At 40.0% G+C, this 26655-nt stretch overlaps 1 protein-coding gene across 2 annotated transcripts; it reads right to left on the reverse strand.

Annotated features, from left to right (window-relative positions):
• Positions 1-372: 372 nt before the first annotated feature.
• GSPT1 (G1 to S phase transition 1) lies at positions 373-26655 on the reverse strand. Of its 2 annotated transcripts, none has more exons than XM_068147078.1 (15): positions 26222-26655; positions 14629-14676; positions 14176-14217; positions 13239-13466; positions 12481-12514; positions 10891-10968; positions 9353-9533; positions 8841-8995; positions 7386-7526; positions 6552-6645; positions 6153-6233; positions 4250-4423; positions 3475-3564; positions 2960-3128; positions 373-2303 (listed from the first exon to the last, which is right to left on the reverse strand). In XM_068147078.1, exons 1-15 carry the CDS (start codon positions 26514-26516, stop codon positions 2251-2253), a joined length of 1863 nt encoding a protein of 620 aa, XP_068003179.1. In that variant the 5' UTR covers positions 26517-26655; the 3' UTR covers positions 373-2250. The 2 variants fall into 2 exon arrangements, with proteins under 2 accessions (XP_068003179.1, XP_068003180.1); XM_068147079.1 differs by lacking the exon at positions 26222-26655 and adding an exon at positions 25822-25916.

A 26655-nucleotide genomic window follows, 5' to 3' on the forward strand; every position in this document is an offset into this window, starting at 1 on the left:
GAAACCTCATTCAGCTTTGCTCAAAAGTGGAAAATGCCTACTGGAGCATCATGTAGTCTTAAGTAAATTTCAATGCTTTTTAAAAAGGCTTTTAAAGCTCTAACACTTTAGGAATCTAACTGTAAGCCTTCTCTAATCATGATCTTTGCAAATTTCAAGTCCAAGCTTAGCTGAAGAAATCATCAAGATGTGGAAGTCTTATGTCAGTCCAGAAGCTGAAGAAGACAGTAAGTTTCCTTGGCTTTTAATTTGTTCATTAGTTTAAGATCCAAGGACCTACAGATTTCTCTTGGTAGAAAAAAAACCCCAAAAACCCAAACCCCAAAAGTCTTTTAAACTTATGCTCTACCAAAAAAATTAAAAGCCCAGAGATTTGCAGACATAATAAAATTTATTTAAATTCCATGCATTAAGGTAGCTACAAGTGTAGTCATATGAAACTGAAGGACAATAACTTCTTCTGTCCATACAATGTAGCTGTAAGTGAAATGAATGGGAGTTCCACAGTTACAAAGAAACAAACAAAACAAAACCCCAAAGAGGTAAATCTGTTTGTTTTGAGTTATTTCTGACTTCAGATACAGTCACTAGCCTGTATCTGTAAACTTTTGGGGGAAGAAGTGGGCTCTCCACAACTGTACAACTGGAAACATTTAGTAGTTTAAGACATTCTGAAGAAGCTCTGAAGACACCTTGTGACTACAAATACTCCTGGAAACGGGGCAGGGGGGAGAAAAAAAATCCAGTAGCCTTCACCCTACTTATTAGAATCAGGATAGCAGTTGTAGACTGTCCACTTTCAAAGTGCAGCTAAATAGGGTTTTATTATGCAGCTCCAAGTTGTACTGAGTAAGCTTTACTTTGAACCAGTTTTGCTTTAATTTCTCAAGAAAAAACTTCACTGGTCCTCATAAGCCTACATTGTTTTTGATATGCAAAAATTGACACTGTGCTTGATTCTGACCCTCCCCTCTTTCATTCAGTATGTGCAAACTCTTAGGGATTTAAATAGTCTTTCTCCTTTCTCAGTTCAGACTGATCTTTAAAACAGCAAGGATTATCTGGCCCTCTAAATTACAGCCAGGGTGAACCGAGCAACTTATGTAACTGGCACTTCTTAATTGGCCCGGTTCTCCCACAAAACGCAGCTCATATAAATACTAACAGGCACTATTGCCACAAGTTCTCTTAATATTTTGCAAGTCTCGCTGATTTACTGCTTGTTAGCGGGTTTTCCCCGGCGGTTAAGAATTTAACAACGCTGAATTTGCCACAAAGACACAATACGCAGTCCTAGCCTTCCAGACTGACTTACTGTCTAGTACCGGCGGTTACATCAACCTGAATCTGCTGAAGATATTAACAAACGTAAAGCTAATGGAGGTGCCACATTTGCATGAATGGTTGTGTTGGGTGGGGTGGTGGCGGCGGTGGGTGGTGGTTTTTATTTTCTCCTTTTTAAGAATGCGTTAAAAAAAGGGGAAGGGGCAAAACCTGATGCTTTTTATTCTTACAAACTTGGTTGAGAGCCCAATTGCCTCTTTAAAACTGTGTGTGCAGGGAGGCCGAGGAGTTTAGAAAAGTCCCGGGTAACCCAAGCTCCCGGTTACCGGCGAGTTAAAAAGCGAATGCAACTGCGTTACATCTGGATAAAAAAACCTCGTTCATCAAAAGCAATCCCAATACCGAAAAAGGATTTCAAATCGAATAGTTTATTAACATGGTAGTCATCTTTGTAACATGTGCACACACACTCGCACACTCTGAATGATCTGCCTGGAAAAAAACCCAAAAATATGAGGTCTTAATATATATGCTGAGGGCTTAGGGGGGGGGGGGGGGGGGAAAGGAAATGAAACATTAAAAAAATTCCTTTAGATTTGTCATAATTCTAGGCAATTACGTCCACATCGCTTACAAAGCTATTGCCGAATCTTTCCGAGGAAGCAGAATTTGGGAGTGGGGGGAGGAAGGGGGGGTGGTGGAAAAAAAAAGATTAATTTTTTTTTTTTAATATTTTATTTTTTTTTGGGAAAATTCAACAGTGGCATAGCAGAGCTCTCAATATGAGAAAGCTGACATAATGTGGACCTTCGCTGGGAAATTTTGTCTTTGCAAAATATGGCGGGGGGGGGGGGAAGGGGGGAAGTTTATCAATGGGCAGAAAAATAAGAAGGCGGTGTGAAGTAGGCTTTTGCAGAGTCGATTTTCCTCACAGTATTGTGCGGGGGGGGTCATTGAGAAAAATGCTTAGTCCTTCTCTGGAACCAGTTTCAGAACTTTTCCAATTGCAATGGTCTTACCTAAACCAAGGAGACAAATAGAAGAGTTAACGCTGATTGCGTAGAGAACGGGGAAAGCCTCTAAGCAGGTGAAAACTTCTCTCCCAAAACACAGGCTCTTGAGAGTATCAGAAAGTGTACAGAGAAGAATAGCTGCACTGCAGAATGAAAGCACCAGTGTATTTTAAATGCATAATAAAATCTTAAAAAGAGTAAAATTGCTATTCTCACATCAAGAATACGTTGTGAATTGTGGGAAGCCTGCTCTGCATTCACCTAAGGAGAACGCAAGGCAGAATCTTTTTACCAGATCTGTTTAGTGCTTTTGAAAGAGTTTTTAAAAGATGTTCCACAAATCTACAAATTTTACCAGGGTAAGCATGAGTTAAAGCCCAGCACATAACCCCTGCTTTCTAACTCCAGAGACAGTAAAGTATGGTATTCATATTGCAGCTGGACATTGCAGGATGCACTAAGAAAACAGTGCTGGTAGCTTTTCAAATTCAGCCCTTTTGTTTCCCCTGTGGTAAACCACACTTTTTGCTACTAGCAAGAACTCTGCACAGTAACTATTTGCTTAGGTTTACTCTTCCATTGTTACCCAGACTGTGTATGGTCTCCTACTCCAAATAAGTGCATTTTCTTTTTAGCAGTTAGCAGCTGTCAAGCAGTCTTACCCTCATCTCTTAAGGTAAAGCGACCCATCTGAGGGAAATCTTTGAATGTCTCAAGGCAGATAGTTCCTGCTGTCCTTAAACGGGCAATGCATACTTGATCTTGTTTCACAAAACGGGGCCGTGTCTTACTTTTTTCTCCTGTTTTTTTGTCTACCAAGCAGATTAAGGCCTGTTATTAGGAAAAAAGAAAAAGAACAAAAAAATAGGCAGCTGTGATTGCTAAAATAAGGGTTAATTTGCCTTGGTGAACAAAACTGATGTGATCTTAGAACTAAACAAACCAACCCCTTTTAAGATTCACTGCACAAGAGTCAGTCATGGCTTACCACACTTTTCAGAAGGTTTATGCTAACAGCTGAAGTAATTTTTGGCTGTGTTACAGTACTGAACAAAGATTCCAGTCAAGACTGGGGCACTGATGTATGAGTTGCTCTGCAGACGTATGTCATGACAGAACTCCTCACCCCAACAAGAAGATTGCCTATATTTGTCTCACAACTTAAAAGGATACTTACTGTTATCTCAACTTCTTCAATACAGGTGTGGATGTGCAGCACAGCATTATAACCTGGGCAGATAATGGATTTGTGCTCAATTATCACTATCTGCAAAACAATTGAAAAGAAGTGGTTTTTTTTTCCTCATTTCCATTATAGAAGAGCGGAGAATAACCAAGTGCAGAACTGTATTAAAACATATCGAACAATGCACACACAATACATTTTTGTGAAAGAAAAAACCCAAACCCCTAAGTTGTTTATGATATGAAAGAATGTAAAAATTGGCCTTACAAGCTTTTGCTTTCATGATTACAGGCACCTAAACCTACACTGAGAAGTTCCATTAAAAACAAACGCTGTTTTAAAATCTCAGTGATGCCAGAGTACTGGACATACATGCTATTGTCACTTTAAAGATAGGATAGTAAATATGAAATCTGAACTGAAATGTTCAGAAACCCCTCCCCAGCTTTGTTGCCCTTCTCTGGACACCTTCCAGCAACTCAACATCTGCCCTAAACTGAGGGGCCCAGAACTGGACACAGGACTCAAGGTGTGGCCTAACCAGTGCTGAGTACAGGGGCAGAATGACCTCCCTGCTCCTGCTGGCCACACTGTTCCTGATGCAGGCCAGGATGCCATTGGCTGCCTTGGCCACCTGGGCACACTGCTAGCTCATGTTCAGCCTACTATCAACTGAACTACTGAAGTTTGGATTTCATGAAACACAAGGGAAACATTGTGCTACATTTTCTCCCCCTGCACAGCAATCACATGCTAGTTATTCTACCTGGGCATCAAACGTGCGTCCGGAATGACAGAGGTTGTTGGGATCACAGAGAATAAATCCTGGAAGGATCTCTTCCTCTTCAATTCCCTTCAGTCTGATCTTTAGATTTTCACCTGGGGCTACTGAATCAGTTTCTACGTCATCAGAAAGGATTCCAAGAACTTCCACATTGTGCTTGAAGAAAGCAAAAAAGCAGTTTTCTATTGTGAATATTTGAAGTCTGGTACAAAACAACTGTAATATAACAGGATTTGAATAAGTAACTCCAGTACAGTTTAAACTCGTTATATTTGGTTCTGCAAGCTTAAGAGCCTTTCAAATACTTGAATGAGGAGTTATTGATATCTAAAATAGCATATTTAATAAGCTGTTTTAATATAATTCTGTAGTATATATGCAGTGGAAAGCAAACTAAAAATATCCACTCAATATTATTTCTCCAAGTGAAATGAGTTTAAAAATTGCAGAGGTGAGATACAGCAGATGCATATTATCTAAGAAGAAAGCAAAAGCCACATTGCCATGTGGATATGTTGCATTCAAAATGTAACATTCTGAATATTAACACAATCCAGGAAATCCTAGAATCCTGAAGTCCTTCAAGACTTCCAGGAGAGGAGGATACAAATACCAAATGTATCTTAATGAACTTTCTCCAAGCAAACAGCTAACATGCATTTTCTGATGTCCTATATGTTTTAACCTCTCTTTGGATTTTTGCATCTTCACACAGTTCTAGATACCAACAGAGAAGAAATATTGGAAGGACTGAGAAGTTAAATTGTTTCAGAAACAACTCCATTTTGCTTCCTGAAGTTTTAGTACAATCCTCATTAACTGCCAAAGTAAAAATAATTAAGTATGTCATCAAAAGCAGCATCTATATACTGATCATAAATGCTGTAGTTTTAGTTAAAACCACTTACACTTTATTAATTTCTCCTAATCATGTCTGGGTGTCAGATGCAGCTCAAGCTGTTCTGTAACAAGCCACTGGCTGTTAAATTACCTTATGAAAAGCAGATCTGAAACTGTTTTAGTCTCAATTTCAGCAGCTCTTATAAAAGGTGACACAGAAGTCAATCTAATTAATGTGTTTTGATTAGGAAACAACAGCTTTCAGTAAGCTGTAGTTTTAATCAAATGTACAGTATTGAAATACTTTCTAGCAAACTACCTCAGCCTACAGAACTGTAAGAAGTGTGGCATCTTGAAGCAAGATGACTTGAATAGGTGTAAGGACAAAATTTCCAGGCCCTTTTTGTAAGAAAGCAGTGGAAACAAACACTACCATTAGCCAAGCACACTATTCTCATCCACTGCTTTTCCCCAACTGTGTTTTTACATCCTTGATTTTTGCATTATCACATTCCTCAGGAGAGCATGACAATTCCAAATAGTCATCTTCCAACATGGAACCTACCTGCAAAACCAGCCTATTCTTAACAAAAGCAAACTTTAGGTCTTTAACTGAAACACACTGTGTACTGTTTGTGTCCTTCAAATATTCATTTTCCTCTATTTAAGGAAGGGGAAAAAAACCAACCAACAAACCCACAATAAAAAAGGGGGGAAAAAATACAGAAGTTTTGAGTAATTTTAACCCACAGCAGGAAAAAAAGTTTTGTGGGCCAACCACAGAAATCCAAAGCAAAACAGTTCAAATATGCTTCAATGATTTGTAGCCCTGCAATTAAGTTTACTAAGGAGACACTACTGGAGTTCTGAATGCTGAGGAATTAAACCATAAACACACCTGGGAACATCACTCAGGTACAACATGAGAGCTTAGTTGTGTTCAATTGAGAAACAGAAACTTCCCTGACTCAAAGTGATGAGAATCTTTACGAATCAAGCTCTAAAAAACAGAGTAATAACATTAAGTATCTAAACCTTACCATACCTTGTTTGGCATCATCACAAGCTGCTGTCCTTTGCAAATAGAGCCCGACTCCAGCTTCCCGAGGACCACAGTGCCCATATCCTTCACAAAAACAAATTATTATATACAAGTTGGAAACATTTCTCTCTATTTATGATACAACTCTAAGTATGATTGCTTTGCCTTTAGTTATTCAGCACTGCTATACATAGTGTTTTGGAAACTGTTCTGATGAGAGATTACAGATTAAGAGCCTCACATAGTACAAAAATGATTTACTTCCCACCTCGGTTCAACAGCTGGCAATGCAGACATATCAAAGAAATGAAAAACAGCCTCTAAAAGTACAGCAGATTGTCCATTTGCTGCTTTTAGAAAACAGTCCATCTATACTTTCAAAGCTATTATTTTCATTTGTACCTTGTATTTATCCACTATTGGCAGCCTGATTGGTCCATCAACTGAGCGGTTGAAGTTTGGCAAGTTATCCAGGTATGGAATAAATGGTAATCCACTAAAAGAACAGAAGGCATTTGTTTCAAACTTGAGAGCACCCTTCTATTTGAGAATTACTCAGAATGGCTAAAAGCAGTCCAACAAAAGGCATGATTTTCACTCTGTTACCACTAAGAACAGTGACCTCTAAGAGTTAAACGTATCACAACATCCCATCATTAGTGTCTGCTTTACCCTGACTGACATGTTAATATCCAGGAAGCACAGGTATCTTAAGTTACATTACAGACATGTTGCAGATGCTAATTATTCCTGCAAGACTCTTGCCAGATTCATAACATGCTTTGGAAATACTAAACCATAAGCAAAGTCCAAACTTGATTTGCATTGGTATGTTATAACTGCCATGAACATGACATCCAGTGAGAGACATGGCTTGTCACTAATTATAATACAGCTTCAAGCAAACTGGTCACATTAAACAATTACTCATTCTTGCAGCATGTCAACTGCAGCATTCCTGGGAAAATCAAGGGCTACTACAGCACTCAAACTCACAAAGCCTAAGAACACTGCTAATACTATTACAGAGTCTGCTAACTTTAATCTTCTGCAGTTAGCAAATGCTTTTATTTGGCTTATTGCATGGCTGTGTTCCTATTGCCCTGACTGCACTTCAAGCACTTTAGAAAGCACAGCTACCACATACCATGACTCTGCTTCTTCCTAACTTCACTCTAAAATTCACTTTCATTGAAATACAGCAAATATTCAGGCTGTTCAATTTAAGATACATACATATACCAAGGACAGAATTCTGACTGTTCTTTGAGGTTTGCACCAGTCAGTCCTGAGCATGGCATGAAATGGATATCCTTTTTGGGATTGAAGCCAACTTTCTTCAAAAATGGCACCAGTTTCTCTTTACATTCCTCATATCTGTAAAAATGACAAGCAGATAAAGTTTCAATGATTCCAGCACGAGAAAACCCACAGACATTTAATTTTCATCAACGAAGTTGCTCCGTGAGCAGCAAGCAAGCCTCATAAAGCTGTGGCTTATTCACATCCTCACCCCAGGCTTCCAGCACAACTTGGTATTGTCTATTCCACCCATTCCCTCTGCTCCACAAAGCATTGCATTTCCTCCATAAACCTCACTTAATGGTCTGAGTAAGCAGCAGCATGTATCTATATCTGCTTTTAAGACATAGATCAAGGCCAAGATAGCAGGCCAGACCAAGCAGACAGATACTGAGACCATGATGCAGGCTTTCAGTGCAGTCGTGTCTTGGTCTCTTCCAATCTTCTATACAATTTCCTAAGACTTAATGCAATCTACTTCTATTGCACTTCTTCCTCTCAGTCAGTTTCAGCTGAATTCCACAATGTCAGAATTTTGGGTCTTTCCACAAAAACTTCCATGATCCTTGACAGCACAGCAAATTCTCTGACAACTCTTATTATACTGTGGGAGAAAACTCCATCCCATTATAACACAACTATCTCTAGGGAAGGACTAAGTTATACTTTTTAGCACGCTGCTTGAAGAAGTGAGAAGAAAGCTGTGACAGAAGCCATAAATTAAAATCCTTTAGCATCATTTGAGCATTATGGCAGAAGAGAATAACTTAACTTTTTCATTAGTTACTTAAATATTACACAGACTTTCTAGTTATTTTTATCCAGCCTCTATCACTGCAAGATTACCTCCCCTCTTCTCACAACTGTGATCACAAACCACTCTAATATGTTATTTCCTTATCCAACTCAGCTTATTATTAAATAAAAACTCCAAATAATACAGGTTGGACACAAAGTGAACAGGATAACAACTGTTCTCACCAAATCCAAGCTAGGAGTTCTGCAGATATGTGGCCATGCAATCAAGAATCTGGCAAGCTGAACTACTGAAAACAGTCGCTTCCTTGTAAGTTCAATATAAAGTTTCCCAGTCAGCAACTAAACTATGTTAGAATGCATGGATCTGTTCAGCATAGCTGCACAGCTCCTACCAGTTGAAAGTGAATGTTTTAAAGTAGTGTAGAACTTCAGGCTTAGTTGAGAGGCATTGTGCTTCTGGTTTTTATGTAGTTTTGAAAACCCCTGTCTACCAGTCTACCCTTCTTCCAGCAAAAACAGGATGGGGGAAAAAACCAAAACATCATCTTCAGAATTACTTCAAAACATAAAAATCACTTTTAAAAATCAGTATCTTTTAAAGAGGGTGAAAATGTTAAATATCACACTCACCTTTCATTACTCCAGTTTACAGTTGGATCATCCATTTTATTAATAAGAACTATTAAATGCTTTACACCTGCTGTTTTTGCTAACATGGCATGTTCTCTTGTTTGTCCACCTTTCTCAAATCCAGTTTCAAACTCTCCTTTTCTTGCAGAAATAACCTAATTAAGAATACACATATTAGTAAGTTCTACAATGCTCTCAACAGAGCAATCAACAGATAATACTGTTTTAGGCCAAAATAACTTTGGGTAGACAAAACTACTACAAGGTTTCAAAATGCTCTGGCACCTCCTGAATATTACCCACTAGTTTCTGCACTGACAAAAAAAAATAGCATGAGACTTGTAGACAATTTTATGAAGCTGCTAAGTTACTCCAAAACCCACTCAACTTGGTAGACTTAACAGCTGAACATTTTGCTCACTGACTGTAACTAATCAAAAGGCTTAAACAAACCAACAAAACCCCAAAAGCTTAATCCACAGTATATCCAAATTAAAAGAATCTGGTCTTACCAGCACAGCAAGATCAGCCTGAGAAGCCCCACCAATCATATTTGGAACAAAGCTCTTATGTCCAGGAGCATCTAGAATAGTGAAGTGTTTCTTCTCAGTTTCAAAATAGGCACGACCCACTTCTACTGTTTTACCTTTGTCTCGTTCTTCTTGGTTTGTGTCTAAGGCCCATGAAAGGTACCTAAAAAAACCCAACAAACCAAATATTCTAATTCTGTATTAATTTTTACTAAATTTATGTATTATGATTAATTTATTATAAAATAACCTTTTTTTTTTGCTCAGCTGTTCTAACCATCCCAGCATTACTGAACTCAAGCATTTCCAAGACTAATAGCGATGTTTTATTGAATGTCCTGGGAGCTGCAGTGCCCAGAGATGACTCTCCCTCACCAAAACCCAACTTCCAGTAAATATATTCTCCACACATCATAGAATCAATAAGGTTGGAAGAGACCTCAAAGATCATCAAGTCCAAGACCTAATGACTACTAAACCACGGCACCAAGTGCCACGTCCAATCCCCTTATGATGCAACCTCAAGTACTTTGAGCATTGTCTCAGTTTGAAAAGCACCTCTGGATCAAGTATAAAACAATTCCCCTTTCTCAACACAACTAACTAAAAATTAGTTCTGATTTGCACATTTGTATTATGAGAACTGTTATTAGTTCTTGGCTATTTGCACATAATAAACAGAGGTTGGCTATGAAATAGACATCACCTTTATTCACCCCCGTCTTTGATAATTTGATCAAATCTATTGTCATCCCATCCTAATCACATTTTATCCTATTGGCCACTGACAAACCTATATCTAATTTAGAAACATAAACTGCATCTTTTAAAACATTATCTAGCTCCTCCAGGCTGTGAAAATTGGTGAATAGAAAGGGGAGAGAAAAAAAAATACACTCGCCAAGAAAAGCAGTGGTAACTACACTAACTGGCTTAACATGGCAGTATTTTCCCACCATTACCAGGAGCTCATTTAGCTTGTCTTTTGTATCAACTGATAATATCTGAAGAGACACTGCTAGCTCAGCTGCTAGAGATCAGGGAGGGGGCATCAAGGACTATTAAAACACAAAGATGTCTTTTCCAGCTCAAGAGGTTCCCGAGTCAGAGAAAGCACTAAACATTGGGAATTACAGATACAAGCAGTAGTTCTTTGTCACTGATTCTGGTCTAAATAGCATGGTAGATAGCATTTGGTTTGTACCAGTATGCACGCTCCTCTGGCCTGTGTTTCTGGAAGCTTTCAGCCAATTCAAGCATCAGGTTTTACTCAGCTAACAAGATTCAAGAAGGAATTTGTGCGGTAGCTGGACGGAAAGTTCTTTTCGCAGAGTCTTTTTTTAGGGAAAGGAACATTTCTGAAGTGTCTACTCTGCACTACAGTACAGAATTTTGAATTGCAGAGTAAATCTGCTCAAATTTCAAGGCTCTCAACGGATGAGATGAGCTAAAAACCAGTTTCCCACTTTCATCACTGCACAGAGAGAAAAAGCACACTATTATCTTTCGTAAGTTCATACCATGTTTCTCTGTTTTTTTCTTTAGCTTCTCTTTCATACTTTTCAAGTGTTCTTTTGTCCACCATTCCTGTCAAATACCTAAGAAGGTGGGGGACAGGGAAGAGGGGGAGAAAAAACAAAAGGCAGTTTTACATAAGCAAAACCACAGCTCCACATATATAAATACTTACACAATCCCTACAAACTATTTTAAAACACTACAATAGCCTGATGTGAGCAGCAGTGGAATTTTTTTCTCCACCAAAAGCCACACCATTATCTGATATGTAAAAGTATATCAGTACCACTTCAGCAGAAGTATGAGGATTGTTTTGTTGTTGTTTTTTTTTTAACTAATTATAAAATGCTCTGCAGAAGGAAGTTTAGAAAAGGAATTACATCCTGTTAACTCCATTTCTGAGACTACTTCAAAATCCAGTAAAAATTATGATGGGTGAAATTTTCACCACCACCACCTCCTCGCTTTATGAAATGGAAAGGAAAGTATTTGTGATTTTTTTTTTTAAGATATGACAAGTAAACTGATACTTTAAGAGAGATCTTTTAGTTATACAAAGCATCAAGTAGTATACAGTTCTATTATATTAGAACTTTCCCTCAGACATTTCTGCTTTATCTTCTAATAACAGTAATCTACCTAGAAAATGAATTGTAACAGTAAAAAAAAGGGTTAATGACTAAGTTGGTACAAGGACTCTAATTTTTTTTCCCCCCTTATAACAAAGGGATATTCTGGGAAAATGAGAGACCACAGAAGCCTTTAGGAACACAACACATTGGTAGGAGGGTTAGGAATAGCCATCTCCTTGTACAAGGAGAATACTCAGACGCATCAGATAATGAAATGCTAATTTGCTCTAGTGGGAAGTACAAGGTTAAATGTAGCATGACAATTCCAGCATTCCAGTTGGATCAAAACAAAACAAGATCAAAATGCCAAGACAAAGACCTCCCACTTTTGCTGAGAATATTATTTTAAAATCACAGAATACTTTGCATCAGCAGGATAGCATTCATTTATTTTTTTTTTCAGGTGCTGCTTGCTTTCCCTTCCTTGGTTTTCACAAACTGTAAGACTCAGCTGCATTTATTCAAATAAATGCTCATTAAAATACTGCAGCCTCTAGATATAGAAAATAGATATATAAAATAGAAGATTAATTATTGTAATTGCAAATTTTGAAATCAAATTGGGCCTGACAATGACAGCACCAGAAAATAAGGATATTCAATGTTTGGTTTTTCTTTAATCTTCACCAAACCCATGAAGTTTAACAAAGGGTATAAGCAGCTTCACACAGCATTTTAAAATGACAGACAGTCATGTTCTAAGAAAGGGATTCAAGTGTTTTAATTTAATAATGCAGAGTTGTTTCCATTAAGTGAAACTCCTATAGCAGTAAGATCAAATCTGCTAGATTTATGGATTTCCAAAGATGGTTAAGTAACTAAATTGACAAAGAGAGCAACATTCTACTTTGAAAATATTCATCTCTGCTGATTAAATCCATAAATATTGCTAATTTTACTTCATATTTTTAATTCACAAGAAAACCAGCAAGTATAAAAATTGTTTAAGGATTTCCTTACATTATTTGTCCTCCAATAGTTGATTTTCCAGCATCTAAAAAAAAAAAACACAACACACAAACCAAACAAAAAATAAATCAACCAATTGTCATTCATGACTTAAAAGAGAATCTTACAAAAAGAAAGCAATTACAAAAAAGTTAATCTATTTTCAAATACACAGATTTTAATTGTTTTTGAAGCACCTTTCAGCTTCCCTTGTTTCCATAATAATTCACTGTCAAACTGATTACACTGAGTTTTGAAATCTGTTTTCATACATGTAACCTGGGCATCATCCACAAAAAACTCCCACCTCAAGCAGCAGTGATCCAGAACAAGTGTGGGTTAAGAGTGTGGGAAGCTCTTGTGAAAGCCCTCTCTCTGCTTGCTTTCTCCTTTGTCCCTAACATCTCTGGGCTGCCCTTCAATATTGGGATGTAACTCTAACCACAAGACTCAAGAGCAGGTAGTAAGAGACTACAAATTAAATTTACTGTAAAACTGACAATTCTTCTGTACTTTTGACACCACTTAAGAGTCTTCTGAAGCTTGTTGAAACTATTCAAATGGGGACATTTTGCTATAATGGCTTCTTTTAGCCAACAACTATGCTTATCTGTTGTTCACAGCAGCTTGATTAGAATGAATACTTCTAACCTGCAGACATGGTGAATACAATACATCCCTACAAAGAGTGGGATTGATTTGTAACCCTCTGAGTTCTAGGCAATACACAACACAAAGACCCAGCTGCTCCACGTTCATGTACAACTTACCTACGTGCCCAATGAATACTACATTTACGTGCTCTTTTTTAGGAGCACCTGGTGGTGCTACAACAGACTTCGGTTTTGGTATTTCCTCCTCCTCTTCCATCATTTCCTGAGTGCTTTCTTCAGAAGGGCCTGCATCCCCCGTGGGACCACCTCCTAGCTCTGCTTCACTTGTTTCTTCTTTGTGGTCCCATGACTCTTCTGGGGACATCTCTGTCTCTCCATTTTCCACTAAAAATTAAGCAATTACATATATTCAAATAGATAATGAAATTAAAAACAGTGACTGTGGAGAAAAGCTCCTGTCCCAAAGATGCAATCACTCTGTATTAATGTCTTCCTACATAGCAGTGGCCAATTACTGCTTGGTTTTGAAAGGACAATTACTGGAAGATTTCAAATTGACTTGTGTGCTGACATCAGAAAACTATGATTCACAAGGATAAAGAGACTTCTGTTTTAACAGGGCAACAACTTTTACAAGGGAATAAACAAATGTGAAGATCCACTCAGACCATGATGCAAGCCTGAATACACAGACACACACTATCATTTGATTAGAAAGAAAAGCAGAGGGATAGTGCTTTCAGTTCTCTCCACTGCCCTACAAATAAAGGGGAGACAACTTCCATGTTCTGATTGCTCATATTAACAAAATACATGGAAGTGATCAGTAACCACAATTTCATGCACAAGAATTGGACTATTTTGTAATAGGAAATTATTTTCAACTAAGGCACTGATGCTTTTCCAGTGTCCAAGTAATCCAACTGTCAATTATTTCCTAATCCAAGTAAAGACACAATGGAAACTAGTAAGAACCAAAACTGCAAAGGCTCAATACGGGATTCTTCAGTTTTGTTTTGCAATGGTCCAGCAGAAGCATTACAGTGGTATTGTATAGTACTATCACAGGGAAATGGAACAATTCTCATCTTACCAACAGATTCTGAAATTTCCATGTTAACAGCAGCATTTGAACCTGGGGGTGGGGAAAAAAGGAAGGAAAAAAGGAACTCTTAAGGATGTATTTACCATGACAATATGATGAGCAAAGAAAATCTGAATTACTCAATTAGTAAAAAGATAGTTCAGATATTTTGGCACTTGCCCATGCTGCTTAATATACAGATTCAATTTTTAAGATTCTGCTTCATGCAAGCATCATGACCTTCAATAAACCACTTGGTCTTTATGTGTGCTGCTTGACTGGCTATAAAGTTGTAAATAACCACAGACAAAAACACTGCCTTACAATAGAAGTATGAGGATAAAAAGAATGGAGGTTGGAAAATATTCACAGAGATTTTTAATAAGGAGATTCTTAGCAATCATTTTGAAATCATGTTCTATGAAGCTGTGTTGCACACAGTCAGAACACAAAAACAATTACCTTCACAAGAGGCTGTCTGCTCCTCTGGAAGGGTCTCTATTGGTGCACCTGTGGGAGGAAACATTAACTCTTAAAACACATGACAGTAACCAATTTCCACAATCAGTCATTAAAAAAAACACCAAACCACAATTCCCAATTCTATTGCAATAAGTATATGTAAAACAACTCAGCCAAGCAACAAAAACACCTCCCCCTCCAAGAACTGTACTAAACCATAGCCTCCAAGGACAAATACTTGTAAAGAACACTATCTAAAAGTTGTGAACACACCTGTTGTAAAAACAATGCAGTTTTTTTCCCCACACATGTCAAGATCCTTTAAAGCTTAACACTTAAAGTAATTTTTATACACACTGTATTTTACCTGCCTGGGCTATGGTGGCTATTTTAAGTGTTAGCATCTAACTGCTATTTCAAAAGGTCAAATCTGTTCCACTGTACCCAAAGAAAATGTGTGTGTGGTGCCACAACTGTACAGCTTACAGGCATACCTACAATGCTATTGTATCTCAATTTCACATAAACACTGGGTAGAAAATTAAAACCAGCTCTTAGGAACAAATTCTTAAGCTATTCTGTACTACTTAGTATCAAGAGAATTCATTCATTCACATGCCTGGTTAAGTTTGCCAGTTAAACACCACGATACAGTTGCATTAGTAGGAGCGCAATCTTAGTGGTCATGTGCATATCAAAGCCACAAGTATGCATTTTGGATCGATCACTCAAGCTTCTCATGCACTAAACCATGCCACTAACCTGTATGTTGAGCTAGAACTAATTATGAAACCTACCAAGAGTGATACAATCTGATTAACAGTTAAAAGACATGATGCTTCAGAACATTATTCCACACGACTAAGAGGCCTGCTATAATTTACCCCTAAAACCTTAACTTATCTAGGTTTTTCTTAGTATAAATTCAAGTTTGAAACAAGTCCACCACCTTGGTTTTTTTTCAGCCACATACCAAAATCATACCCTATGTTTAGCTGTACTCCAGCTCTCCTTCAATCCTTTTGCAAAAGCACAGATCTTACAGCATTACTTGCTCTGTATGCATGATGGGACCTGAAGATGAAACAAATCCCCTCAAAAGAACAAAACCATACAGAGAAGGACCTGATTCTAAGCCTCTTTGCTTTCGTGCTGTTTGCGTATTTGCTGCAGACTTCTATAAAGTGGAGCAGTGCTGCAAAAGCTGGAAGAGGGCCAGAGGACAAAGCTTGCAGGCAGGGTGAATGTGGGTCACAGCACAACACCCAATGACCAGCAGCAAACAGTGGAGGGGCACAGAAACAGAGAGGAGGAAACTGTTCTGAGCCAGGTTTCCTACACTCCTGTGTTACATTCTACATGATCTGCACTCCAGGGTCCCAAACCCAAGGGAATAAGACTTAAGAGAATGATTTAATACAGTAAGTAAATGCATAAGGATAGAATACCTTCAGATTCCTTCTAAGGAAGGATGTATTATATTACTCCCATTTGAGAGCTGGAAAAGACTCAAATCATCCCGTTTATGAGCACAGTAAGTAGTGGCATAGAACCTAAAGCTTCCATTTTGTGCCCTATCAGAAGACTGTTGGCTATTTCACACATACAGGGTTGGGATGCATAAATATATTCATTACAAGAACACCAGCTTTTGATTTCACTCCTGTCCAAAATGAAGTATTATTAAATGCACTTGCCTCGAAACAGAACCTCTGCAAGTGGTTGAAGAGCAGTTAAGTCAACCAAAACCATTCATAATAAACTTAGCTTTACTTTCTGGTCTGTAATACAGCAGGCATACAGACAAGAAAGAGAAGTTTCTTCACAAATAACAGAGAGGAGGTAGGAAACTCTTAACCTAAAAAGGTCCACCTGTTGAATTTTTAATGAATCTAGGACACAAGAGAATCAATGTGAAAGCTTGTGTATGGATCCTCAAGAGTACTAATGACACACAATCAAGGGACAACAGGTAACCCAGTTATGAGCAGAGCCACTTACTAAGTTCTGGTTACTTTGGTACACAAGTGGCAGCCATTGAATTTGAAAGTGGACACTGAATTGTAAGAAACATACAGTGTTTCTTCAAAGCAGAAAAGGAGTATGAACTGACCTCAAAAAAAGTTCATTGTAAAGAAACAAAGTAAAACCCAAAGAATCTTAGTTTCCAAAAGAACAGGTTTTAAGTGATAAAAGTAAACACTCCCTTAGTAATTGTTCACTTCTAATATATAATTCCAGGTTATGTCAAGATAGTTCAGGCACTGGTACACTGCAAATGAATATCCAAAAGTTTCACGTTGAAGGGTGAGATTTTGCTCTGTGTGGAAGTGAACAGATTGCCTGAAGTATACATTTAAGATAACCAATTGAAAAAGGATGCACTCCTCCTGCTGCTTGGACCACTGGGTTGCTGCATTTTGCTGTCATCTCTTCTTTCCTTTCAGTCTTAGGGCATGTGTAACTACTGAAGCTCCATGAAGAGAGATGGCCTGACTGAAAACTGAATCCAACAGCTTTTGGATGGATCAGCAGTCTGAAGCAACTTATCAGCTAGGTAGAAGAGCACTACTAGTGCTATGGCAGAGAGGGCAGGAAGCCACTCTCAACAGTTCAAGGAAAAGCACTTCACCTTCTAAGTTTCAGTTCTGAAACATCTAGGTAATCTTTGGATCACATAAAAAATGAGATGACAATTCTGAATCTTGTTGACGTAGGCTTACTACCTTGGGCTCAATACTGGATTAGGACATGAGAAGAAGTCCAAACTCCACACTGTCCCTGTGGAAAAATGTTTGGGCAAATCCAGTGAACTGAAGTAACCTTAATTTTGTCCATGAGATGAAGGCAGTCATTGTAACAAAACACATGAGGGAAACCGAGAAAGGTTCTAATAGTCCTTGCAACTTAACCTGATCTCTCCAAAACACAGGAGTAGATAAGCAGTTTCTCATTTTGTGTTTTCTGGAAGTCAGGAAACTCATAACATTTACTGCTAACATAGCTTACTATTAGTGTAAAAACATCACATACTGCAAGTTAAACACAAATCTGTTCAGCTTGAAAATTCTAGATCCTCACCTGTAAAAATCATTCAGATGAGAATCTTCTCACACGAAAAGGATTCAAAATCAGTAGTTCTGATGAAGTTTGGTTTTAAAGCCAGAATATGTCTTAAATTATGTCAAATCTTTAAGATTTTGCATACCATCCTCCACACTCCATCTCTCATCACACCAGAAGTCAAGAACAGTTGTTGCAACCTTATTCACTGCACTGCACAAGGTGAGGAGCTTATCTTTAGCCCTTTTCAACATCAAGGCCCGAGGACATATCTCTTGTCAATGCCATAGGCAAAAATGGATACACAAGCTGCATGTATCTACTGGCAGATCACCAGACAAGGACATTATGGCATTCAGACAGCTGGCTGAAACGAGGTGAATTTTTTTTAAATACAAAATTCACTGGAGGAGTAGAATAAAATAGAATAGAATTAACCAGGTTGGAAAAGACCTTTGAGATCATCGAGTCCAACCTATCATCCAACACCATCTAATCAACTAAACCATGGCACCAAGCACCCCATCCAGTCTCTTCCTGAACACCTCCAGTGATGGTGACTCCACCACCTCCCTGGGCAGCACATTCCAATAGCCAATCACTTTTTCTATGAAAAACTTCTTCCTAACATCCAGCCTAAACCTCCCCTGGCACAGCTTGAGATTATATTTACACTCCCAGTAAAAACTCCGAAACTGCACAACTTTCAAAACATGGTAATGGGTGCCTAAACCATAGCTAATGTCTGAAAGCAATGCCACAAACATCCACTCTATCTCATTCACCTGTCTTTCTACTATAGCTGATGAGTTTGTTGCATGTCACATTACATTTTGTACTTGCCTTTTTGCTGTACAATACAACCAAAGCTGCACAGGTAGAATGAATTAAAAAGTTATGCCTGAACCTCTGAAAATATTATTTTAGAAGAGTATGAGCCACGAACCTCACAGCATTAAACAGTTTAGAATGCTTATTACAGAAACAAGAGACAATGGCTTTATAATGACATTCATGGTGGAATGAAACAAGATTTTCATTTATAGAATAGGTACAGCTGCTAAACTGGGATTCAGGGTTAGAAGAGCTGCAGTTAAAATACAGTACTAAAGTCAAACACAAGTGCTAAGCAGTAGGGCAAACTCCCATCTTTATGCAAATGGCAGTATTTATCAGAGGAGCACAGTAAGCTGAGGGGTGTCTCCACACAAGCAGACACCATTTCAGCGGTTCAGTGGTCACTCCTCAGCAGCAGTTACCTGAGCCACATCGTGAGTGCCCCCACAGAACTGTGCAGAGGCCATAATTTGCTGCTGCGCATGGCAGCACTCACAGCTCCCAGCCTGCTCTGCTGCTGGAGTGAAAAGCAGTACTGGTACCTCACAAATGAGGTAGACTGAGGTTAGCAGAACTGTTTGCACAACACAGCAAAGTAAAGGAAAAAAAAAAAGAAGAAAAAAAAGAGAAAGAGGTACATTCAGTTTGGAAGAAGTGTCTTATCTACAAAGCAGGGAGTCCCTTGCTGCGTCTCCAATACAGACACCAAGTTCCTCCACAGCAATTCCTGGAAGGCTGAAGAGCGAAGAAATGCATGACACCTTTCTGTATGTGTGATCTGAACACCTAAGTTCAGCACATATTTACACAACAATCAATCAGTTTCAACAGTTTTCATGAATGACATAACAGATGCTTGCCCTCACCCTTAAAAAAAAAAAAGGGGTGGAGGGGATAAAGGGAATTATGGCCAAAAAAAAGGGTCTGAGTCAAACAGAACATGAGAATTACAAAATTATTTAAAAAAATAAGATTCTTAATTAACCAAAACCCACAGAAAATTACTTTCAGCTCAAGGAAGTGCTAAAGAGAAAACATTTCATATTCAGTACTTTAAAATACACATAAATAAAAGGTTTTCAGGAGGTCAGTGTAAAGCAGTTGTTTTCAAAGTTAGCTCAGACCCAAAATTATCTTCTTGTCTCTGCCCCACTTCATAGTCTATGCCCAAGCTTCACCTGCAGACACACAGATGTATGCCCACTTTTGAAATGCATCAGTGTAAGAGCAGTTTTAAGATGACTTCGAAAGTCCTCTCTGGAGACTTTCAAGATCCATCTGGATGCATTCCTGTGTGACCTGCAATAGATTCGATGGTCCTGCTCTGCCAGGGGGGTTGGACTCAGTCTCCTGAGGTCCCTTCCAACCCCTAACATCCTGTGATCCTGTAAAATTTACCAAAATAATTCACACTTGTGCTGGATGTGTAAGACTTTACTACTTGCTAACATAGTAAAAGAGCAACCTTTTTCCTTCCTGAGTGGGAACACACCTGAAATTTATCTTATCTAAACCAAATATGCTTCTTCACAACTAAGTCTAAGAAAGCTTAGAGGGATTTTCAAGGAATATAATGAAAATCCCTTTTCCCTAAGGCCAAGTATTTGTACCCAGTTTATAGCTTGATTCTTGAGAGAGAGATGTGAACACAAGCTCTGTGTTAGAACAGGTAAGCATTCCACACTCTAAGAAAGATCTCTTATAACCCCCAAGGAATGGAAATTAAAACAAACCCACAAAAACAAACCTAGGCAGCCCATGGATATTTCTGTAAGTTAAGCTCAGGATGGTAACATCTACATGTGAAAGAACAAACTTTACACAAATTCTCAGTCTGTTATAAAGAAGAAATAACATTGCTTTACCTGCCCTAAACTAACTCCTCTACTGGAATTCAGTCAGTGTCATTTTCACACAGACCTTTCAAAACACACTGATTAAGCTTTTTACTGCTTTACTCCTTCGTAACAGATGAGCAGCTGCTTCTCTTGGTTGTGTGTCTCTCCTCACAAAACAGGAGAGAACTCTGAAATTCTGGCAGTGGAATTGCAAAATCAGGCTGCCAGTAGGAACCAAGAATTATCCCAAATAATTTCTGTGTTCATTTCGATAGAGTTAATTGATCTTTAAGCTAATGTCATGCCTTCAAATACATTAAATCAGTAGTTCAAACCAGGGTGCTAAACACATGGTCAGCAGACTGCATGTAGACTCCAGGACAGTTCTAGTCCACAGCCAGCTCCCAGCAGTCTGTCTTTTACCAGAGTCATGCAAAGGCCACAAGCGTGATGAATTATTCTAACAGGAGCAACACAATCCTGGCTACCTTCCTGGGGACGGCTCAGATGCAGACAAAGGACATCTGTGTAATACATTGGCACCTTGACTGCATCACACAGATATACAATATCTGATCATCTGGCGAGTCAGTGCCAAGACATACAGCCTTTTCCTGCACTGACTGCTTTTAAAGAGGTTGCACAGCTCAGCTGTCTAGAGAAGCTGATACAGAAGAGCGCTGCTCTAGATAGCCAAGTGATGACTCAAATCAAGAGTTTTTTTGATAAGGATTTAGACCATATACTGCCATTCACAAAATGACACTGATTTGCTGTCATGTAACCATGGCAAGTTCACCGTTGTGAAGTATTAACACTAACAAGTATTGCCTTAACTTTGCCAGTTGAGAAGTATTAGCATTACCACCACCCTGCTAGTGAGAGAATCACCAGCATATGGCTATTCAAATGTTGACACAAGTAAATGATATGATGACACAATCCTTTATAATAGCTTCCTGAATTGTGGACTACTAGTTTTAGACAAACCACACTCAGCAAGTTCATATGCAAAACCAAGTCTCAAGATCTGAATCGTTCAGGAGTCTTAAAATACAGCCTCTAGAGAATGGTGTAAAATCAGACGGCTGCTTTTGGGGAACATAATGATACACATAATCCAATTTCTGGAACTGAAGAAGACACTGAAACACCTTTTGTTTCTGATTGGGGTGGCAGGGTGTGTATATGCGAGACATGTGAATGTCCCAACTAGCTACAAGGTCAAGAAAAATGAAGACAAAACCACAAAGCTAGATGCTATAACCATTTCTTTACAGCATCTGACAGCTGAGGATGTCCAGCTGCTTGAATGTAACTAATTGAAGTGACTACCGCAGGTGAGTGAATATATTTAGGGAGTGAAGCAATCCAAAGGGCACTGATTAAGCCAGATGTCACTTGGCTCAAGACTGTAAGGTGCAAGTTGTCTATGCTGTAGTTCACAAATTTGCTCAGAAATGTATGTGGAATGGTCAAAACAGCTACTGAGTGAAGCAGCAGCGCTAATACCACCAAAAGCATAAAGGCTTTCCTTACACTAGCTGCTATGTGTCACAACACACTTCTTGTTACTTTGTACTCATGACACTTCCCGCCCCCCACCCCCAAGCACACTCACTGCATACTTCAAAGCATTGAACAATTTATGTTGAAAGGGACCCCAGGAAATTCTCTAGTTCTGTCTCCTGCTCCAAGCAGTCAACAACAAATACTTAAAAATTATTTCTAACATGAAGCCAAACGAACATAAAATAGAATAAAGACCATGCAGAAAACTGAGCAATTTTACCAAGAATCCTTTGAATATTTGAGAGCTATGCAAAAAAACAAACCATAAGAGTGCAAGCTAATGCTGCATTTGCAGAAATTTAACTTCTCATACCTGAGATCCAAAACAAAACTTAGGTAGCAAAAATCTTTTTAATCCACCCATGCCAGGAAGGGTTTTAAGTATTCCCTAGTATCTCAGGTAGTGATAGGACTAGGGGGAATGGAATGAAGCTGGAGGTGGGGAGATTCAGGCTGGAGGTGAGGAGGAGGTTCTTCACCATGACAGTGGTGAAACCCTGGAATGGGTTGTCCGGGGAGGTGGTCGGGGCCCCGTCCCTGGAGGTGTTTAAGCCCAGGCTGGATGAGGCTCTGTCCAGCCTGATCTAGTGTGGGGTGTCCCTGCCCATGGCAGGGGGGTTGGAACTAGACGATCCTTGTGGTCCCTTCCAACCCTGAATGATACTATGATACTATGATCTCCATACCATGGCTTGACAGGGAAACAAACAAAAAGCCCTCCAAGTGCAATTACATTTTATATAAGCTTCCAAAATTAATAAACCACACTGTAAGTCACAGATGCTACAGAACAGTGAAGCTGCAAGGTGCAGTTGTGGTTAAGAATGTTTAGAAGCCCTAACACAAATTTACTGCAAATGTATTTTACTGACTATCACACCTTGCCTTAATTTAGTTAATTTCACTAGCTCAGCAACTGCTATCTACATAAGTTTCCATGCTCACTGGAAGGAACTGTGGTACAGCAACATCTGGTGTAGACAGACTCAAGTCGTCTCTACTTCACATTTTCAACAAAATCCAACAAGAAAAGAGTTTATGCAAATTAGCTTGACAGACACAATCTGATAAAGGCAAGTCCTTGCAGCTACATTTGGAACATACTGGTTTTAATCTGTTCCTTAGGTTCAAAAATGTAAGTAACATATGCTTTGTTTTTGCAAAGAATCAAAGGATAACTTAATTCCAAGCTAATTCTGAAACTGTCTGCAAGTAAAAAATATTTTAGTGGCAAGCATCAGTCAGGTATTCTCCCTAATATGCAATTTACAATTCAAAGAAAGCACACACACAAATCAGAAGTTTTAGGAGTAAACTGCTTGGAATGCAGGTCTCAGGAGCTTCAGGAACTTCCTAATTTTAGAAAGTTAACATCTTGTTCCCTAAATGGCTTCTGTGAGCATTATTTCAGTCCTCTAAACACAAGTGATAGGATTTTTATACAAATTACTAACCTCATAGTTATTGTGCAGAAAATGGAACATTATTACACACTACAGCTGTACAGTGGATATCAGTTCCCAACCTACAACATCCTTTGATTAATATGGAATTGTGAAGAAAAGCATTACTAAGGACTTCAGGCAGCTTATGTCCTCAAACTGACACAAAGCTTTTCAGATTCTTCCTAAGAATCACAATTAATGTAGATACTCCCCAATACAAACCAGTACTTGTACTGCCCTCAATAGAGACAGTAAGAATTAATTTTTCATGACATTAGAAAAAAAAACAACAGCACGAACACTTAATTCCCTATGGGAGCAAAAGCAAACTGGGTTGCTGAAAAGTAACCTATTCAGCACCATTGCCTAATCACATGTTCTGACTTATTTCCTGAGCAAGCTCCACCTAGTTCTTCTAGCCAGGAGAGTAGTTGTCACCTTACTTGAACATCTGCAAGGACAAGACTGTTAATTACTTTCTGTAACCCAGTACATCAAACCTGGGAAAGCACGTAATGAGTATGGTATTTCAGTTCAGAAAGAAACTAGGGGGTTTGTTTGCTTTATTGTAAACTGCAGATTTTTGTCTGCTTAATCTTAAGAGACATCCAAGTCAATTACAGGAACTCAAACTTCTAAACCTTAAAGATGACATACAAGGATGGTGGTAAAGTCATGCCAGGCAGATTATAGCACTACGTAGGCAATGTACTCAGCAGCTAAGATGGAAAGAAAAGGTATCCTGATCATTCCAGATGACCAATAAAGGCATCTCTGAAATGGCAAAGCTCATCATAGGCCTGAGAAATAGCAAAAGGAGAGCATGAATAAACAAATACAATGAGCAGGTGAAGAAATCCAATTGAAATCCTACCAAAAAAATAATAAAATATATATTAAAAAAAATAAATATAGGAAGTCTTAAAAGAAACCTTACAAAAGCAGCCAGGGAGAAAACCCAAAGTTAACATACAAAATCCTAGGAAAGTTTTCAGCTATAGCATTGATTATATAGATTAAAAAAAAAGCCCAACAACAAATGCTTAAAGCTCATACTGTCATGGCCAAAAAAACCCCACACTAAACTTAATATTCAAAGGTGCATTGCTGTTCAGCACAGCCTCAAGCTACCTACTCTATCTTTACACCTGTAAACCTTAGCATACACATTTATCCTAAATGGAATGCAAGTTTGCTCATGGATTCTTGGAATTATATTTCATATGCACTTAGGGGTTGCCTGCCTGCATAACACATGAGCAACATTTTTCTTATGAAAAAAAAAAAAAAATCAAGAGTGCTGAACAGCTGCAGAGAACAGTATCTGACATTTGCTCCAACACACACACACACACACAAGCCCCCAAGTTCATATAATGATATGGAAATTGTAAAAATCCACACATGAAAGTTACAGGTTTTAGTTGTTAACATCCAGTAACTTTAAATCCTAGGGAGAAGAGGACTAATTAATATATTAAATCAGAATGCAATACATAATAAGCCACAATCAACAGGAAATTGTGACAAACAATTACAAGTAGTCACTCTAACGAAATTTAATTACAAGAATCAATATCTGAAATACTAGTCTGTTTCACACTGTAGTAATAGGGATATACAAAATTATAGAGTAAGGTGTTAAAACTCCCATACTCAAGCAGGCCTCCAACTCCTTTGCTGTAAGACTGACATTAAAATACTGCCACAAAGTTAGCCAGCATGTCTGATATGTGGAAGGACCCTCAGTTAGGAGCTATACGTTGAAGTAACTCTCCTTTTATTTCCCATATGCAAAGTAAATCTAGTGTAAACACTGGTTGCTTACACAAAGATCCTCTGAAATTAAAAGCAGGGTAAATTTCAAGCGATTCCTTTGACCGAGCCAGCTAGACAAACCTCCCTTCCCTACTAATCACTTACCAGCGTTGTATTAGAACAACCAAACACACTGCTTGATAATCTTCGAAAAGACAGCTAAGATACATCCAAACCATTGGTGACTGAAGCACTGCTGCTCTCCCCAGCAGCACTACATTTATTACCACCAAAATCTTCGACAACTTCTCGAGCTACGTGGTTTCCTCTCGTCATGGGCGACCCTTTGCGAGTAAAGCTACCAGGAAAACGTACACAAGACCCACACAGAGCCAGCCCACACCATACACTGCTGCTGCTTGAACACAAAACCTGCACCGCGGCCTGGCTCCCACAGCACACCCCGCAGAGCCCCCACCAGACGTACAACAGCGGCCTGCAGACCCCTTCCCATAGTCCCCACGAACTCTCCGGGCTGCATCAGACGCCGCAACCAGCTCCCCTACAACGCCCCACGCTCCCCGCCCCCTCGCCCCCGGCCAGACTCTGCTGCCTTGCGCCCCTTCCCCCCCGTCTCCTGCGCAAGGCTTCCCCTCAGTGGCACCTCCATCTGCGCCTACCTTCACCTCACGCTGACGAGACGCTCCTGCCGTGAGGTCCCAGGGCCCAAGGCCGGGTCACTCTCCCACCCCGCGGGCAGGTCGCCTCTTCGACCACCCTAAGCCAGTGCTGCCGCCCAAGCGCGCCGCCCGCACCCCATCAGCCTGACCCACTCGGTCCCTGGGCTGCCAGCCACCTCCCGGGCCAGCCCACCCGGCTCCCTCGCCCGCCCGCCGGAGGCTCTCCGCGCTGCGCTCCAGCCCCGCGTGGCCCAGCCCGTCCCCTCCTCCCCCGCGGGGGCCCAACAGCTCTCTTCCTGGGCCCCTCCGCAGCACGGCCCCGAGCTCTTCCAACATGGCCCCCATCCCTCCGCCCTCTGCGCCCACCCGCCGGCTAGCCCTGTCCCGGCGCGGCAGTTACCGGGGGGCGGCGGCAGGCCTGGCGGGGGTGAGGGTGGCGGCAGGCCGGGCGCCGGGCCCCCCCTCAGAAAGGACGGCACGAACTCGGCGGCGTGGACATTGGGCACGAAGGGCTTGGCGTTGACGTTCAGCTGCCGGCTGAAGGCCGCCCCGAGCAGCTCCTGCTGGGCCTCGGCCTCCGCGGCCGGCGGGGCGGACCCCGAGCCAGCGCCGCTGCCCGGCTCGATGTCTGCCTGATCCCAGCAGTCGGGAGCCGAGTCGCTGCTGCTCCCGCTGCCGCTCCCGTTCGCCTCCATTTTGTGGCTGCCCCACAAGCCTCTGCGGCCCCGAAACGTCTCCCAGCGTCCGGGGTAAGGGGGAAGCCGGCGGCGGCACCGACTCAGCACTCGCTCCGGCGATTCCGCGTGTACTCCACCGCCCCGACGCGAGCGCAGT

Source organism: Melanerpes formicivorus, unplaced genomic scaffold (genome assembly GCF_026170545.1).
Source record: "Melanerpes formicivorus ecotype bairdi unplaced genomic scaffold, bMelFor1.0.p_v2 SCAF_14, whole genome shotgun sequence".
Classification (NCBI taxonomy): Eukaryota; Metazoa; Chordata; class Aves; order Piciformes; family Picidae; genus Melanerpes; species Melanerpes formicivorus.